The sequence below is a fragment of the Lissotriton helveticus genome, chromosome 5_1 (genome assembly GCF_964261635.1).
Source record: "Lissotriton helveticus chromosome 5_1, aLisHel1.1, whole genome shotgun sequence".
NCBI lineage: Eukaryota > Metazoa > Chordata > Amphibia > Caudata > Salamandridae > Lissotriton > Lissotriton helveticus.
In genome coordinates, this window is record NC_136065.1 from 496,570,362 (window position 1) to 496,587,423 (window position 17,062).

General features: G+C 52.0%; 1 protein-coding gene across 2 annotated transcripts in view; it reads right to left on the reverse strand.

Moving 5' to 3' along the window:
- Positions 1-17,062, reverse strand: part of VPS13D (vacuolar protein sorting 13 homolog D) — a 2,979,414-nt gene that overhangs the window by 895,016 nt on the left and 2,067,336 nt on the right. For both annotated transcript variants that reach the window (XM_078642819.1, XM_078642818.1), the window contains one exon: positions 8,445-8,568. In XM_078642819.1, the coding sequence (XP_078498945.1) occupies positions 8,445-8,568 (124 nt within the window). The remainder of the gene's footprint in view (positions 1-8,444; positions 8,569-17,062) is intronic.

Here is a 17,062-nt window from a genome sequence, read left to right on the forward strand (position 1 = left end):
TGGTATCAAGTCCACACCTGATCGAATAACGTGCTGCATCCCGCCCCTCAGCAAGGGCTTGGGCGAGCCGTGCCCAGGTCTTCTCCGGACACTGGGGCAGCAGGTCCGCAACCATGTCCCACAAGGAGTGGGTGTAACGGCCCAAAAGGCAAGCAGTGTTGATAGACGCAACCCCAAACTCAATGAGGAGAACAGTTTCTTCCCAAACTGGTAAAACCTTTTAGATTCCCGATCCGGGGGAGCGGTCGGTAATGCGGTCTGGGACGTAGAGGCCTGGATCACCAGGCTCTCGGGGGTGGGGTGCACGGAGCCGGGCGGTGGCTTTGGGCCACGTTCCGATCCACAGGGGGCACTGTGGAGGGCTTGGACCAAGTGCCCAACAGAACGTCCGTGAGGGCTTCATAGAACGGCAGAAGAGGCTCGGAAGAGCTTACTAGCAGCTGAAGCACCTCAGTGAGGAGGTTAGTCCTCACGGCCGCAGCAGGGAGCCAAGGCCTTGGCAGCCCTGCGCAACACCACACCATAGGTAGCACCCTCCTCCGTAGCCATGGAGGGAGGAGAGATGAATCCAGTGTCAGGCGATGTGTCCAGACCACTGGCCTCCCCAAGCTCATCTGCCCAGTCCTGACTGAACTGGCGCTGTTGCGCCGGAGGGTCCTCAGACCCCTCCCAGTCCTCCCCTCATCCATGTCCTGATAAACAGGCAGAAATGACGGAGCCGGGTTGTAGGTGAAGGCCTGACCCATCGGCGCCGTTCCGACGCCAGACCAGGACTGAAACTGGGGACAGCGGCGTCGAAAACGGCGCCGGGAGCGACACCATCGGGGTCGGCGCCAGCGGAGGAGTCGTGAGGTCAACTGGCATCGACCAGGACTGAAGTTGACAACGGTGCCGGGGCCGAAGCACCCGACGGGGCCGGGGCCGAAGCCGCCGGCCCCTAGTCCGGTCTGCGGGGCCCGAAAGCACGCCCACAGGCCTCGACGGAGGGAAGTGAGTCCTCATGGCCACGAGGAAATCACGTATCTCCTCCGGCGTCGCTCGCAGGCCAGGGACCGGATGGATGGATGAGGCAGTGTTGCTCCCATCAAACTGCTCCCTACTGGAAAGGCGAAAGGGGAGGATAAACTATTTTGATCCGTTGTGCACAATAGAGTGCTACCACCGGAGTTTAACAGGCATATATAGATGTAATTCCCAAAGCGGGTAAGGATCTACTATGTGGTGAAAATTACAGATCCATTTCACTTATCAATACTGATGTTCAAATCCTGGCTAAGATTCTAGCAGTAAGACTGCATACGGTTATCACCTAGCTTGTACACGGGACCCAGGCAGGGTTCCCGCCGAACCTTTCATCACAGAACCACATGTGCCCTCTGTCACATCTACTATGGTACTCACTGTATGTCCAGGACGACAGAGTGGCTCTCTCCTTCGATGCAGAAAAGGCTTTTGATTGAGTGAAGAGGGCCAACCTCTTCAGAAGACTTAGTCGGATGAGCTTAGGACCCATATTATTGATGCTGGTGTAAAGTCTATACAGCAACTCCTCAGTCCCGGTAAACTATAGCAGCTTTTTGTCTGACTTTTTAATGATTCACCCATCATAGCTGCCCTCTTTCTCCTCCGCTCTTTGTACTGGCCCTGGCACCACTGGCGAGTGCAATACGTCATGCAAAGAATATCTCAGACATCATTACCCAAGCTGGTGAACTCCTTGTGCTTTACACTGATGACCTCCAACTCACCCTCTGGGTTCAGTATCTTCTATCCCGGCATTCATGACAATTATCTCAGACTTCTTCATCTTTTCAGATTATCGCATCAATTGGTCAAAGAGTGAGGCTCTCCCTATGACTTCCTTCACGACGGCCTACTATATAAATGGCCTACTTTTCTGCTGGATCCAGACTAAGATGAAGCATTTTGGTAAGTAAGGATTTGCGAGTAATGGTCAAAGACAACGTAGAAACACTTATTGACCAACTGAGCAAAGACTTTGAGGAGTGGAGCAAACAGCAGCTCTAAAACAGAGGGCAGATACAGACTACTAAAATGCTGACTGCTCCATGATATAATTATGTTTTCAATATGCTATCAATTCCAGTGCCGTCCAATATGCTTCCCTCATTGATCAATGCATCAAGCGCTATATATTTGCAAGGTACTATGCCTCAACAGTCAAGTGCAAAGATGTAGGCTGCTACAATGTCTGGAGGTCTTCGCCATCCAGAGAGTTGTACAATATGGCTCAGCACCTTTCCCAATTAACTTACCAATTAACTTACCACTTTTACTCTGATTTTGAAACCACAGCGTGGGTTCTACTGGAACGTCACCTGCAATAGGACGGAACATGCCACTCAGTCCTTTACTGTAAATCAACCACCGCTGCACTGGACTCTAACCTGATCCTGCATGGGTTGTGGATAACATGGATTGCATGCCATAAATCCCTAAAATAACACTCATTTATATATTTTAGGTGACATCCAAGGAATAATTTGGAGATCCACCTCTCTGGTAAACCCTAGAATTTGCAGATCTGGATTAACTGTGCTGTCAGAGGGCGTAGTGAAACCTTTTGAAGATCTAGAAACTGAATTTCAGTTGGGCCTTTCACAATTATGTGATACTGAAAAGATGTCTTACAGGTAAATTGAACAACTCATCTTTCCCACTAGGCTGCTCCGCAGTTCATGATTACCTGGTCAAATGGTGCACGGATAAGAACCTGTATCAGGGTATGGGTCTTTAATGCACATTCTGTATTCTAAGTCGACCCTGAACCACCTTTGCAGGCTTTGGCAAACTCGCCTCACCAAAGAATACTTGGAAGAGGACTGGCAAGAAAATGATACTTGTTCATGACAAGGGCTACTAGGAGGCCAGAATGAGGGTCAGCTGCTACAAAAGTTTACATGACTAGCATTTGTCCCCATACAAACTTCAGACATCTAAATTGCAACCAATGGTGCAATGCTGGAGATGTAATCACCAGCCTGCAGATATAGTGCATATCCTGTGCTCCTGATGCATGTGTAACCTTATTGAGGCAAGTCTGGAGACAATTGCAATCAAACAGTGATCTTTCATTTTTACTTTCGGTGGAGCTTTGACTCCTCCATGATATGCAGTTTTTCGTCAGCAGTACACCTGCGCGTCGGTAGTTGGGGTTGTGCTGCTCCGCGTCGTCGCTGGTGTCGTAAGCGCCGAGATGACGTCACGGAGACTACTTAGGTGCCACCCATGCGTGCTGATGTCAGTTCTGTACACTACTTTCCGCGCCAGAAACGCAGAGCCATGCAATAAACTGACCACTGGTGCCATGAAAATAGGGCTCTGAAAGGGATGCCCTTAACCCTAGATATCAGTTCGCAGAACGGGAAGGATGGGTGGGGCGGTAAGGAATCTATCACTAACTAATGTCTCTTACAGATATATAGTTACACAAGTAGTAACTTGTGCATCTGAAAGATACACGTTAGTGATAGATTTCTTACCTTGGAATAGATATCCAGCAATACCAACCACAGTGGTGGGTCTGCGAACAAGATTACACCAGAAACTCACAGAGAACAGAACTGCCAAAGGAGCCGTCTCTCCAGACTTGACTGTCAAGGCAGTAATGCATGGTAAAAGTGTGCAGGTGTATACTGTTTTAGTGGAGGGATGCATTGCTGACAGAATGACATCACAGACTTCGGGAGGAAGATCGAAGGCTATCAACTGTCGCCGCAATCTCCACACATGGAGGTGGAGGCCGGACAAGTTCGGGTGGTGGACCATCCCCTGCTGCTGCGGCAGAAGATCCTCCCGAAGAGGCAGTCGGATCAGGGGTACGATCGTTATGTTGAGTAGCTTGGGATAACAGTATCTTCGTGCCCAATCCGGAGCCACAAGGATGACTTGGGCCCGGTGCGCCGAATCTTCTTCAGCACTCTGGGCAGAAGTGGTATAGGCGAAAAGGCGTACAATAGACCGCAACTCCAATCACGACGAAAAGCGTCGCCGAGCGAGTGCCGCCTTGAAAATTCGAACGCGCAGAACTGATGACATTGCGCGTTCTCTTCAGTGGCGAATACATCTAACTAAGGCTCTCCCCACTGCAGAAAGAGACCTTCCGCCACTTCCGAGTTAAGACGTCATTCGTGATCTTTCAAGCACCAGCAGCTGAGTTTGTCCACCCTGGCATTCAGAGAACCTGCCAGGTGTTGAACCACCAAGGTGATGCCTTAATGTTCCAGCCATGTCCAGAGACGCAGAGCCTCCTGACATAGGGTCCACGACCCCACCCTGCCCCGTTTGTTGCAATACCACATGGCGGTGGTGTTGTCCGTGAACACCTGCCCTACACTTCCCCGGACTGAGGGAAGGAATGCCTTCAGTGCAAGTCGGATGGCCCGAAGCTCTAAAAAGTTGATATGGAGCCATGATTTTACTGGAGACCAGAAGTCTCTGATCTCCGCCTCTCCCAAGTGGCTCCCCATCCCAGGAGGGACGAATCCGTCACCACTGTGTGCTCCGGTTGGGGACGGGAGAGTGATCAGCCATTGACCCAATCGCGATTCGTGAGCCACCACTGCAATTGATGTGCAGTTCCCTCCGAGATCTGGACGTGATCGGACACGTTGCCCTGATGCTGTGCCCACTGAAACTTCAGGTCCCACAGCAGAGCTCACATATGCCATTTGGCATGTTGCACTAGCAGGATGCAGGAGGTCATCAGGCCCAGGAGCCGGAGGGTCATCCTGACTGAAACCCGGTAGAGAGGCTGAAAGAATCATAGCCTGAATATCCTGGACACGCTGCTCGGGAGGATAAACCCGAAACCGCGTCGAATCCAGAACCGCTCCGATGAAGGGGAGTGTCTGAGAGGGACTCAGGTGCGACTTTGGCACATTGATGGAGAACTCCAGCAAATGCAGGAGGTCGGCCGTAGTCTGAAGTTGGGTGACGACTGTCTGGGGCGAGCCCGCCTGCAAAAAACAGTTGTCGAGGTAGGGGAAGACTGACACCCCTGACCTGCGCAGAAGAGCTGCGACCACCGCTATCACTTTCTTGAACACCTGAGGGGCGCTGGTAAGGCCGAAGGGGAGCACGGCAAACTGAAAATGCTCTTGGCCTACTGTGAACCGCAGGTAGCGCCGGTGGGCTGGCAGGACGGGGATGTGAAAATATGCGTCCAGCAAGTCCAACGCTACTATCCAGTCTCCAGGGTCGAGGGCAGCCAAGACCTGAGCCAGAGTTAACATCTTGAACTTCTCCTTCCGGAGGAAGCGATTGGCGCTCCTGAGGTCCAAAATGGGGCACAGGCCCCCTTTGTCCTTCCTAGGCACCAGAAAGTAGAGGGAACAACAACTACTTCCTATTTCTGGCCCAGAAACGCGCTCGATGGCACCCTTAGCTAGGAGGGCCGTGACTTCCTGCTGGAGAAGCGCAAAGTGATCCCCGAAATGCGGTGGAACGGAGGTGGCATGGCTGGGGGGGTAGAATCGAAGGGGAGGGAGTAACCCCGTCGGATAATTTGAAACAACCACCTGTCCGTAGTGACAGAACGCCAGTGGGGGAGGTGATGTTGAATCCTGCCGCCCTCCGGCGTGGGGTGCACCCCAAAGCTCAGACTAGGAATGCTTAGAGGTGGATGCTGCGGGAGCGGAGGAGGACTGACCCGCAGGCTGTCCCCCTGTGCCGCCACGGCGGCTTCCACGCCCGCAGCCGCGCTGAAGTTGGTTCTGCGCAGGCTTCTGACTGAAAGAACGTGGAGGGGCGCCATTTCCAAGGCGACGAAAGGAACGAAAGGTAGACGTGGGTGGACGTGTGGTGGAGAGACCCAAGGACTTGACCGTAGCCCGAGAATCTTTGAAACGCTCCAGCGCACTGTCTGACTTATCGCCAAATAGGCGAGTACCATCAAAAGGCATGTCCATGAGGGAACTCTGCACATCCCCTGAAAACCCAGTGGACCGCAGCCAGGCATGGCAACGCAGGGCCACTGTAGTGGAGATAGCGCGCCCTAAAGAGTCTGCGGTGTCCAGCCCACACCGAATGGCAAATTTCGCGGCATCCTTCCCCTACGCAAAAGATTGGGAAAGTACAGCCCGAACCTCGTCCAGGCAATGGGGCAGTATCTGCGCCACTGTGTCCCACACAGCGGGAGAGTAGGGGCCCAAGAGGCATATGGTATTGACTGACCGCAGCCCCAAGCTGCATAGGAAAATAACCTCTTGCCAAACTGCTCCAGCTTTTTAGATTCCTTATCCGGCAGGGTGGTAGGGAACGCACTCCGGGAAGTGGAGGCCTGGATGATTAGGCTCTCCGGAGTCGGATGATTTGTCAAAATGGCAGGGTCACCCGGTGCCGGGCGATGACGCCTAGCCACGTTCTTATCCAGAGGAACCCCTGTGGCTGTTCTAGACCAGGTGCTCAACAAAACATCCATCAAGGCCTCAATAAACAGAAGCAGAGGTTCCATAGAAGCACTTCAGTGAGGAGGTTTGTCTTATGAGTGACAGTAGGCAGATCGAGGTCAAGGGCTACAGCTGCTCTACGGAGCACCACAGTATATATGGCGCCCTCCTCTATGACAGTAGGGAGCAGACATAAATCCAGGCTCCGAGGAGAGGTCAAGGACACCTGCATCCTCCGAGTCCTCCGCCCACTCATGTTCGGAGTCGCACTGCCGTGCAAGAGGGCCCTTCGACCCCTCCCAGTCAGCCCCCTCCTCCACGGCCCAAGGCACAGGCAGCAGCGGGGGGGTGGAACAGGGGAAAACAAATGCTCCAACGGCATCGGGAATGATCCGGCTCCATGTCCCAATTTGGGTCCCAAGCCGGGGCAAAATTGCCCGGAAATTCGGGCAAGGGCGGCGGTGGGACGAACGCAGCCCAAGTCGGCGCCGGGAACAGAGGACCCTGGGGCACTGGGGCCGGAGCCACCAGCGGAGGACCTTGCGGCGCCAGAGCCGGAGCCATCGGCGGCGCCGACGGCAGAGCCGGTGGCAAGCAAGGGCCCACCATAGGGCCTGCAGGGCCCAAAGGCACGCTGGCGGGAGTCCTAGGCCTGAAAAGAAAGTTCATGGCAGCAAGAAACTCTTGCACTTGGGCCAGAGTCGCCGACAGACCCGGATAAGGTGGGTAGGCCGCGGGACTCCCAGACTCTAACAAAGCCGCATGGGAAGGACCCCTGGCCCCCTCGTCCGCATCCGAAGACCGACGGGGGATGTCAGAGAGCGAACACGCTTCTTCGACTTTTTCTTGTAACGTTTCCTACCCGATACCGAGGGCGAAGACTTCAACCCCGAGGAGCGATGGTGATGGCTCAGCAGACGGTCCCTTGAGCCACCCCTGGACCTCGAACGGCACAGAGACAACTACCTGGCCTCCAGCAGCTTTCGGGACAGCTCCCACAAAGCCTTTGAAGCCATAGGCAGACATTCGGAACATGACTGGGAGTCATGCTCGCGCTCCAGACAGTAGAGACAAACGCCATGGGGGTTAGCCACCGACATAGTAAGGCGACAGGCCCCACACGATTTAAACCCAGGCATCCCTACTAGGCACCAGGAGTCAAAGACTCCAAAAGAGGAGAGACAAAAGTCTCAAAAAGTTAGTCAAAATGTGACTAGGGTACGTGTTCTAACCGGATCTGCGCTTGCTGGCGTGGAAAAAGAAAGGACTGACATCAGCGTGCATGGGTGGCGCCTAAGTAGTCTCTGTGACGTCATCTCGGTGCTTACGATGCCAGTGATGGACGCGGAGCCACACAACGCCACTTACCGACTCGCAGGGGTACTGCTGACGAAAAACTTTCCGGATCCAGTCTGATGCCTGGGGATATTCTAAGGTAAGGAATCTATCACTGACGTGTCTCTTTCAGATCTCATGTTCCAGCATGTCTCCAGGGAAGTCGCTTTCTATCGGTCATGAAACGTATTGCTAGTATTAAATGGTGATACCGCTCGTATTTACATGCGGCAATATTTTTTATTTTTCTTCCTAGAACACTAATATTCATTGTATTATTTAGTTTGCATATCTTGTGTGCAGTGTATGCTCGTTGATATACACAAAAAATCGAATAAAGATATTGACACTCAAGATAGATGGTGAACAAACATTCCACTGTGGCACATACTAAAACAAACGTACATTTCACAAGTGTAAGAGTACAGTGATGAAGGCCACTAGGTACTGCTTTTTTTCATTTGCATACCTGGTTGTATGATTTTGAAAATGATTTTATTTTAAAAGAATACCACCCTTACAGACTGTTTAACAACCTCATAGACAGCTTAACAACTAAACTTGAACTCATCAATTTATGCTTACATTTTTAATTGCAACATTAGACTCACATATAAATAATAGAACCAAAAAGAAATATTTAGAAGGTTTTTCGATTTTCTGTGCCTATGAAGATAATATAAATAACACAATATTTACCTTTGAAAAGTTGGCTATGCGGAATGGAGGCGGTAATTCAACAGTGTCACTGAACAAGATGCGATATGTGGCACCTCGCAATGCAATTTCCACTCTTAAGAAGAAGCAATTTCCCTGCGTGTCCCTTTGATAAAAAACAAATTGTTGTCAGTTAAACTTTAATTGCAATTAATTAATTATACAATTAGCAGAACAGAAAATTCACAGAAGTGAGATAAATATATGACATTTTCTTCTTGCTTACTTTACATTGACCGACCAATCCTTTCTCATGTACTTTATCTGGTAGAAACTATCTAGCCACAGATTCCTTACCGTAGAATTATCCCCAGGCATCCAACTGGATCCGCAACTTTTTTGTGAGCAGTACCCCTGCGCGCCAGTAGGTGACACAGTTCAGCCCTGCGTGAAGTTGTCGGCATCGTCTGTGCCGAAAGTGACATAGGCGCCACCCCAGCGTGCTCATGTCAGTTTCTTTAGCGACTTCCCACGCCAGGAGTGCGGAGCCACGAAGAACACTAATTACTGGCTTGGAAAACTAGGACCCTAAAAGTAAAAAACCCTGTCCCTAATATCTGTTTGCAGAGGAGGAGGATGGGTGGGTGGGTTAGGAATCTTTGACTAGATAGAGTCTCTACCAGATAAGGCATAACCAAAGGTCAGTAACTTGTTCATCGGATAAAGACTTATCGCAGCAGATCCTTTAGTATAGATGCCCAAGTAAAACCAACCCAGAGGTGGGTCTGCGAAACTGTTTCACACCAAAAAGTACTGCAGGACCGAACGAGAAAAAAAATGACCGTCCCAACGGAACTGACTGTCCAGGCAGTAGTGCTTGCTGAACATGAACAAAGAAGCCCACATTATTGTGGAATGAGCATGCTACCACTCAGGGGGTTAATTTTCGCCTGGTGCGTATCAGATTTTAATGCAGAGTATGATCCATTGGGCGAAGGTCCATTTCTGTACGCCCTTCCCCTTCTTCACTTCAAAATACCCCATGAAGAGATGGTCATCCACCCAGACGTGTTTCATACGGTCTATATAGAATGACAATGCCCTTTGGAGTCCAGTCAGTGGAGTCGCTTCTCTTCCTTAGAGGGATGCAGCAGAGCATAAGAGGTAGGCAGGTTGATGGACTGACCTACATGAAAGGGACTGACAGCTTTTCGCGGGAAGGAAGTTCTTGTGCGAAGCCCCAGCTTGTCTGGGAAGATGTTTAGGTATGGAGAATTAGATGACAAAGTCTGGAGCTCACTGACCCTCTGGGCAGATGTTATTGCCACTAGGAAGGTCGTTTTGATGGTAATGAGCCTGAGAAGACACTTGTTCAGTGGTTCAAAAGAAGCACACATCAGAAAGTCAGAAGAAAAATTAACTAAGGCTGTTCAGCTGAGGGTGGAAATTGAAGGATTACAGCTTGAAGTGGTAGCCATTAAAGCCAAAATTGGGGAAAAACTCGCCTAAAAGGTCGCTGTAAAATGGGCTTCTGCTCGGGGAAAAACTACGAGTGTAGTGAAATTCTCTCTATACAAGTTCCTATGGGGGAGACCACAAATTACCCTATTAAAATTCAAGGGGCATTTCAAGAGTTCTATAAGAGCTTATATACAGAGGAGAATATTGGCTCACAAAGTTATCAGAGAGCCAGAGATTCCAACTACCTGCATACAGTCTCGCTTACTCAACTTAGCGGGGAAGAACATGACCAATTAGAAGATCCACCTTTATGGGAAGAAATTGCTCTAGCCTTAGCAAACCTGCCAGATGGTAACGCCGCTGGTTTAGATGGTGGCATTTCTGTGGAATTCTATAAATAAAATTCTCTTCAAATAAAAGTTCTGTTTATCACGCTGGTGGTCTCCATCTTCAATGGGGCTCCTCCACCAGATTTATGGTCATCTGCTAAGATCGTAATCTTTCCAAAGAAAGATAAGTCACCGCTAGTTATGAGCTCATATCGGCCGATTAAGCTCATCAACTGTGATTCGAAAGTCTACTCAAAAATACTAGCGTCTAGAATATCTTCCAGAATTGACAATCTTGTGTCCAAGTGGCAACATGGGTTTATTCCTACGAAAGGGACTACCAAACACGTTTGGCGGACCATCTCTTTATTTGATGCCGCTCAAGTGTCAGGAGAACTGATCACACTAATTTTGCTGGATGCTTAAAAACCTTTTGATCGGGTCTCCTGGCAATTCCTTTGGGACGTCATGAGGAGGATGCAATTTGGCTCTAAGGTGATTCAAGCTGTGCAGGCCTTGTATTTAAATCCCACAGCCAGAATCTCAATAAATGGGAAATTAACTGAGCCAATCGAGATATCAAGGGGAACACGGCAGGGCTGCCCTTGCTCTCCATTGCTATTTGCAATGTATATAGACCCATTCATCAAAAAAACAGAAAACAATTTAGATATTCTGGCCATGAGTAGACATGGTCTGAACACTAAAATCATGGCCTGCGCCGATGATCTTGCATTTATTACTCCGGATACCGAGACAGACATTTTAGCTAGAGAACAGGAGGCTCATGAGTTTGGCAAGGTATCCGGATATGCACTCAATAAAGAAAAGATGCAGATCACTTAAATTAAGAAATGTTATGGTCAGATAGCAGGGTTGTTCAAAAGGCTAAACATTTAGGGATACACATCGTGCCTGACATAGAGCTAATCGTTAGTGTGAACTTGAACCCACTGGCAGCTGAAACCAAGAAAGCACTTAACCAGATCAATAATTTGCACTCGACCATAGTGGGGCATTGTAATATCCTTAAAATGATTTTCTTTTCTAAGTTGCTTTATTTTTTTAGGGCCATCCCCCTGGAATTCAGCAAGATAACTTCAGAGATTTGAACATCATTTTTCTCAATACGTTGGGGCATAGACTCAGCCGAGGAGGTAATTTTAGTTTTTATCCCTTCCTCGGGAGCGAGTGGGGTGGGCGCTTCCAAACCTGAAGCACAAGTTACTACTTGTGTAACAATATATTTGTAAGAGACATTAGTTAGTGATAGACTCCTTAACTTAGAATATCCCCAGGTGTCAGACTGGATCCGGAAAGTTTTGCTTAGCAGTACCCCTGCGAGTCAGTAGGTGGCATCCTGCGGCTCCGCGTCCGTTGCTGGCATCATATGCGCCGAGATGACGTCACGGAGACTACTTAGGAGCCACCTATGCGCGCTGGCGTCAGTTCTGCGCCAGGAACGCAGAGCCATGCAAGATACTGACTACTTGTGCATTGAAACTAGGGCCCTGAAAGGGATGACCTTAACCCTAGTAATCGGTTCGCAGAACGGGGAAGATGGGAGGGGCGGAAAGGAATCTATCACTAACTTATGTCTGTCACAGATATATCGTTACACAAGTAGTAACTTGTGCATCTGAAAGAGACACGATATTGATAGATTCCTTACCTTAGAATAGATACCCCAGGAATACCAACCCCGGTGGTGGGTCTGCGAACAGGATTACACCAGGAAGTCACGGAGAACAGAACAGCCAAAAAAGCCGTCTCTCCGGACTTGACTGTTGAGGCAGTAATGCTTGGTAAACATGTGCAGCGAGGCCCACGTAGCAGCTTGATAAATGTCCTACAAGGGAACACCAGGGCAGTAGTGGCTGCCGTTGCCCTGGTGGAATGGGCATGCAGCCCCAGAGGAGGCTCCTTCTTAGCCAACGAGTAACAGGCTTTGATGCAGAGGACGACCCACCGAGAGATGGCCCATTTGTGCGCAGGCCGACCTTTTTTGGCACCCACGTAGCCAACAAAGAGCTGGTCATCCACCCGGAACTGCTTTATGCGTTTCAGATAAAATGAGAGCGCACGTTTCGGGTCCAGACGGTGGAGCCTCTCCTCCTCTTTCGAAGGATGCGGAGGCGGAAAGAAGATGGGCAAACTTATGGTCTGCCTGATGTGGAAAGGCGTAACAACCTTTGGCAAGAAGGAAGAACGGGTCCTTAGAACCACCTAGTCTGGATGACCAGAAAGGAAAGGAGGTTTAGAAGAGAGGGCCTGGAGCTCACTCACTCTTCTGGCAGTGTTGATAGCTACCAGGAAAGCTATCTTCAGAGTAAGAAGACGCAAAGGACAGTTATGAAGGGGCTTAAAGTACGAGTTACTTACCTTCGGTAACGATGTATCTGGGAGAGACGATTCTAGCTGCAGATTCCTTCACGTAGAATTATCCCCAGGCGTGAGACTGGATCCGGAAAGCTCTTTGCCATAGCATGCCTGCGCTCCGGGGGAGAGGCGGCATCAAGTGACTCCACCCAGGCGTCGTCCGCACACGTGTCGTCAGAGAGGTCACATAAGCCCCACCCCGGCATGCCTAAGTCAATTTTCTTCGAAGAACTTTTCCGCGCAGCCATCAGACAAAACTGTGGGAGTATGGGAACAGTGTGCGAAAGAGCAGAAAACATTGGAAAAAGGAATGGTGATGAACAATATCATAAGGAGCAGTGTCAACACTGCAGTACCCAAAAGCAGGGAAGAAGAAAAACAGATCACAGCCCTGAGCAGCAGCTCCCTGCCAGTAGACAGTCTCTCCCCCCCCCTCACCCCGAGACAGGGAACACATGAAAAATGTCATGACAACAAGCAGCAGGACTATAACCCCAATCAGGAACAACAAAGGGGAAACGGGGTCGAGACAAACAGGAATGACAACCTCCAAGGTAACCTCAGACAACCCCCCCCCCCCCCCCCCCCCCAAGGAAAAAAGGGGGCATGGGCGGAGGGCCCCAACCCAGAGGGTTAGCAGAGGGGCCAGCGCCCCTAGTAACACAAGGGGAGAGGAAGGAGAGAAGGCAAGCTCTGATACTGGACCAGAGCATAGGGGCACAGGAGCACCCATAAACCCATCCGGCAATGTGCCAAGGAGGAGGAAGGAAAGAAAAACAAGACGTATCCTCCCGTCAAAAAGGGCAATAGAAAGCACTCACAGAAGGCATAGCCCCCCCACCGGGAGGCGTGTGCAGAAGACCAAGCCAAAGGTCCTCGCAGAACGGGGAGGAAGGGTGGGTCATGAAGGAATCTGCGGCTAGAATAGTCTCTACCAGATCAATCGTTACCGAAGATAAGTAACTCGTACATCTGATAGAGACTACTAGCCGCAGATTCCTTCACATAGAATAGATACCCTAGCAATATACAAGAGGAAGGAGGGACGGCGTAACGACCCCACCAGCCTGGACATCACAGAGGGCCCCACAGGGGACCCGGGCCACGGACAAGACTAAAAGCCCCGTCCCTCCCAGGCAAGAGGAACCCCTCATGCAGAACACCACGACACAAAGAGGGATGTAGGAAGAAAAAAGAAGACAGAAGAAGCCCATACACTCACAACAGGAGAGTCAAGGGCAAGGCCAGAGAGGCCGAAGCACCCCACTCCAATACAGGGAAACAGGGCTTCCATCTAATGTCAGGACAAAGCAGAGGAAGAAGAAAGACTAGAGGGCCCAAGGAAACGAGGGAAAAGAAGGCGAGCCCACCCTAGACGGAAGGCAACAACCAGACAGAGCGGCACCGACAAGAAGAAGTCGCCAAGCAAGAAGAACAGCTCAGGGCCCCAATAAGACCGGGCAAGCAACGCCTGATAAGGGAGAAACACAGAATCCTGCAGCCCGTAGGACAGGAGCGGGAAGGTGAGGAAAGGCCCGGACACACCACTACGAGGGGGCAGCACATACGGCCTAAAGAAGCAATAGCAACATACGTAAACGCCACGGAGAGCATGGGCCCAAAGGCGACCTGAACTCCCAGCAGAATGCAAGCTATATCACAGCTACCACTACCCCACATAGGGTAAGATAAGTCCCAAGACCTGGGAACCCTCTTGAGAAGAAAACCTCTGCAGCAGAGGAAGGAACGAAAGAGACGCAGGGGAAAAAAAAACAGCGGAAGGCTTGTCAAGCAGCCTAAGAGAAAACAGAAGACCTGATCTGAGGCCAAGTCCGTACAGACAATTCCAGCAAAAAAACACACAGTCAACAAAGGGGCCGTCCAGCAGCCAACAATGTCACAGTCACAGCAAGGAGGACTCGAGTGGCCATAAAACACACTCCACAGCAGGGCAACCAGCCCAAAAAGAAGGTCAAGTACCAACTCAGCTCCGCAATCACTGAGGAGGGGAAGGAGGAGGAGGAGCATAAGGAGGAAGAAGAGAAGGAGGAGGAGGAGGACGGAGCCCTGCCAAGAACCATTGGATGGCGGAGTTCGCCGGGACATGGAACAACAGGGTGCCATCAAATGGAAGATCAATCAGCCGCTCCCGAACATTTTCAGGGAACACGCCGTCCCGAAGCAAAGCATGGCGTCGGAGGGCGACTGAGGAAGCCATGGCGTGGCCCAGCACCTCGAGATGTCCAGAGAGGAGTGGAGAATAAACGCCGCTAGCTCCCGGCCATCCAACGCATGATGCCTTAAGTCCACCTGAACAGTCTCCTGTGAAGCTGCGGATACCAAGGACTCAGCCGAGTCCCACAAACAAGAGGTGGCCCTAGCCAACACACATAAGGTGTTAAGGGCCCGCAGGGCAGAGCTGGTCGAGGACAACATGTTGCGCTCCCAAGTGTCCAGCCAGTGAGCCTCCCTGGACGGTGGAGTCAACAGTGGCGGCATGGAGGGAAAAGCAGTCCGCAAAAGTGGACTTGCGGCAGAGGGGTGGAGGGAAAGACATGCCGGGTCACGCAGAGCCAGAAGGTGCTGGTGCAGAAGGTGTTGAGGCACCAGATCCCCTGAGGCGGGCACCTCCAGGCCCCCGCCAGGGAAGAAAGAAGCAAACCATCAAAAGGAAGCAACAGCTCCCTCCCACCAGAGCCCTGGTGGAGAACCTCCAAGAGATGGTCTGTCGGAGAATGAGCAACCAGGTCACACATGCGCAGAATGCCCACAGCCGTGGACACCGCGTAAGCGAAGGCCGCACCCGCCTCTGTAGGACCCCACCGTGGAGAAAGCAACTCCTCCGTGGGCAACGGCTGTAAACTGAGGCTGCCGTCCCCGAAACCAAGCGGGGCGGGCAAAGGCTAGAACTGGAAGTCAGAAGGGACCGAAGAGTGGGGGACCTGTCGCTCCTCCAGCGAGCAAACTGGCCTCGGGAATGGCGGGGAGCCACCTTTCGATGATGCCGGCGAAAAGCCACCACGCGGCCACCTGTCTCCGGGGAGGATGACACTAGTATGTACCCCACCTCCAGAGAAGAGGGAGCGTCCAAAGACGAATCCGGACCCGACGCCTGTCTGGCGCCGTAGAGTCCGCCACCTGAGGCAGGACAGTAACGCCATCCGGCACCGAAGGAGACGCTGGATAGGGCTCCTCGAAGTCGCACCGCGCCGGGGACCGGAGCGGGCTGGATCTAAAGCGGCCAAGGGGCGGTGCCGGAACGGCGCCAAAACGACCTCCGCTGAGGCAACCGCCTGCGTGGAGGAACTAGAGGGACCAGGGGAGTGACACGAAGCCCTCCGCCAGCCTCGGCCCAGCATGGGATGGAGGTGGTCCGGCAATCCATGCGGCGCTGCCAGGACCAACTCAACCTCCGACTTGCCCTCCGACGAGGCAGCTGCTTTCGTGGAGGGACGAGAAAGGCCAGGAGGAGGAAAAGGGGGCCCCCTCCAGCCTCGACCCAGAGCCAGACGAGGAGGGTCCACCGACCCCTGTGGCACCGCCCGGTCCAGCAGCTGCCGGCGCCGTAGCGGCGTCACCTCGGCCTTACACAGGACCACCTTGTCCAAGGACCGAGAGGGGCTCGGGGATGCGACCAGAGCCCCGGCGACCTCCAGCGTCACCACAGGGACTCCCGCAGGAGTTCGCGGCGAGGCAGAGGCGCCGTGGTCCGAAGGAGGAGACGCTAGCGAGGCCTGCAAGGCCACTGCATATGTCTCCATCTGGACTCTCGACGCTCCTTCACCGGGAAACAGTGGATAGGAGGACGACACGTGGGGCCGCATCACCTGCGGAGAGCCCACGCCCCCGGCAGGCCGAACACCAGTCCCCAGGGACAAGCTGCAACACTTACCCACCGGGGAGCGACGCTCTCGTGACATCGGAGAGGGACGAGGACGCCGACAACGGCCGTATCTGAAATAGTCAGCCGAGACTGAACAAGGGGATGAAGTCGACCTCGAGAGACGAGCAGAGAGTAGTTTCATCCGGCGCTCCCGCCGCGACTTCGGCTTCAACTGTTGGCACACCTCACAATCAGTGGTGCCGTGATCTTCCCCTAAACACCACATACAAATGAGGTGCGGGACCGTCACAGACATAAGACGCCCACACAACGTGCAAGTCTTGAAGCCCAAAGGCATTTGCACACTGTTCACCAAAAATAGCAAAATGAGGTGAGTAAAAAGGGGTCGAAACAGGCCCGAACAGAGACCGGATCCGCGTTGCACGCGGAAAAGGAAAAAAAACTGACGTAGACTCGCCGGGGTGGGGCTTATGTGACCTTGATGACATCACATGCGCGGATGACGCCTGGGCGGATTAACGTGATGCCGCCCCACCCCCGGCGTGCAGACATGATGTGGCAAAGAGTTTTCCGGATCCAGTCTCATGCCTGGGGATAATTCTAAGTGAAGGAATCTACGACTAGTAGTCTTTATCAGATGGGAGCGC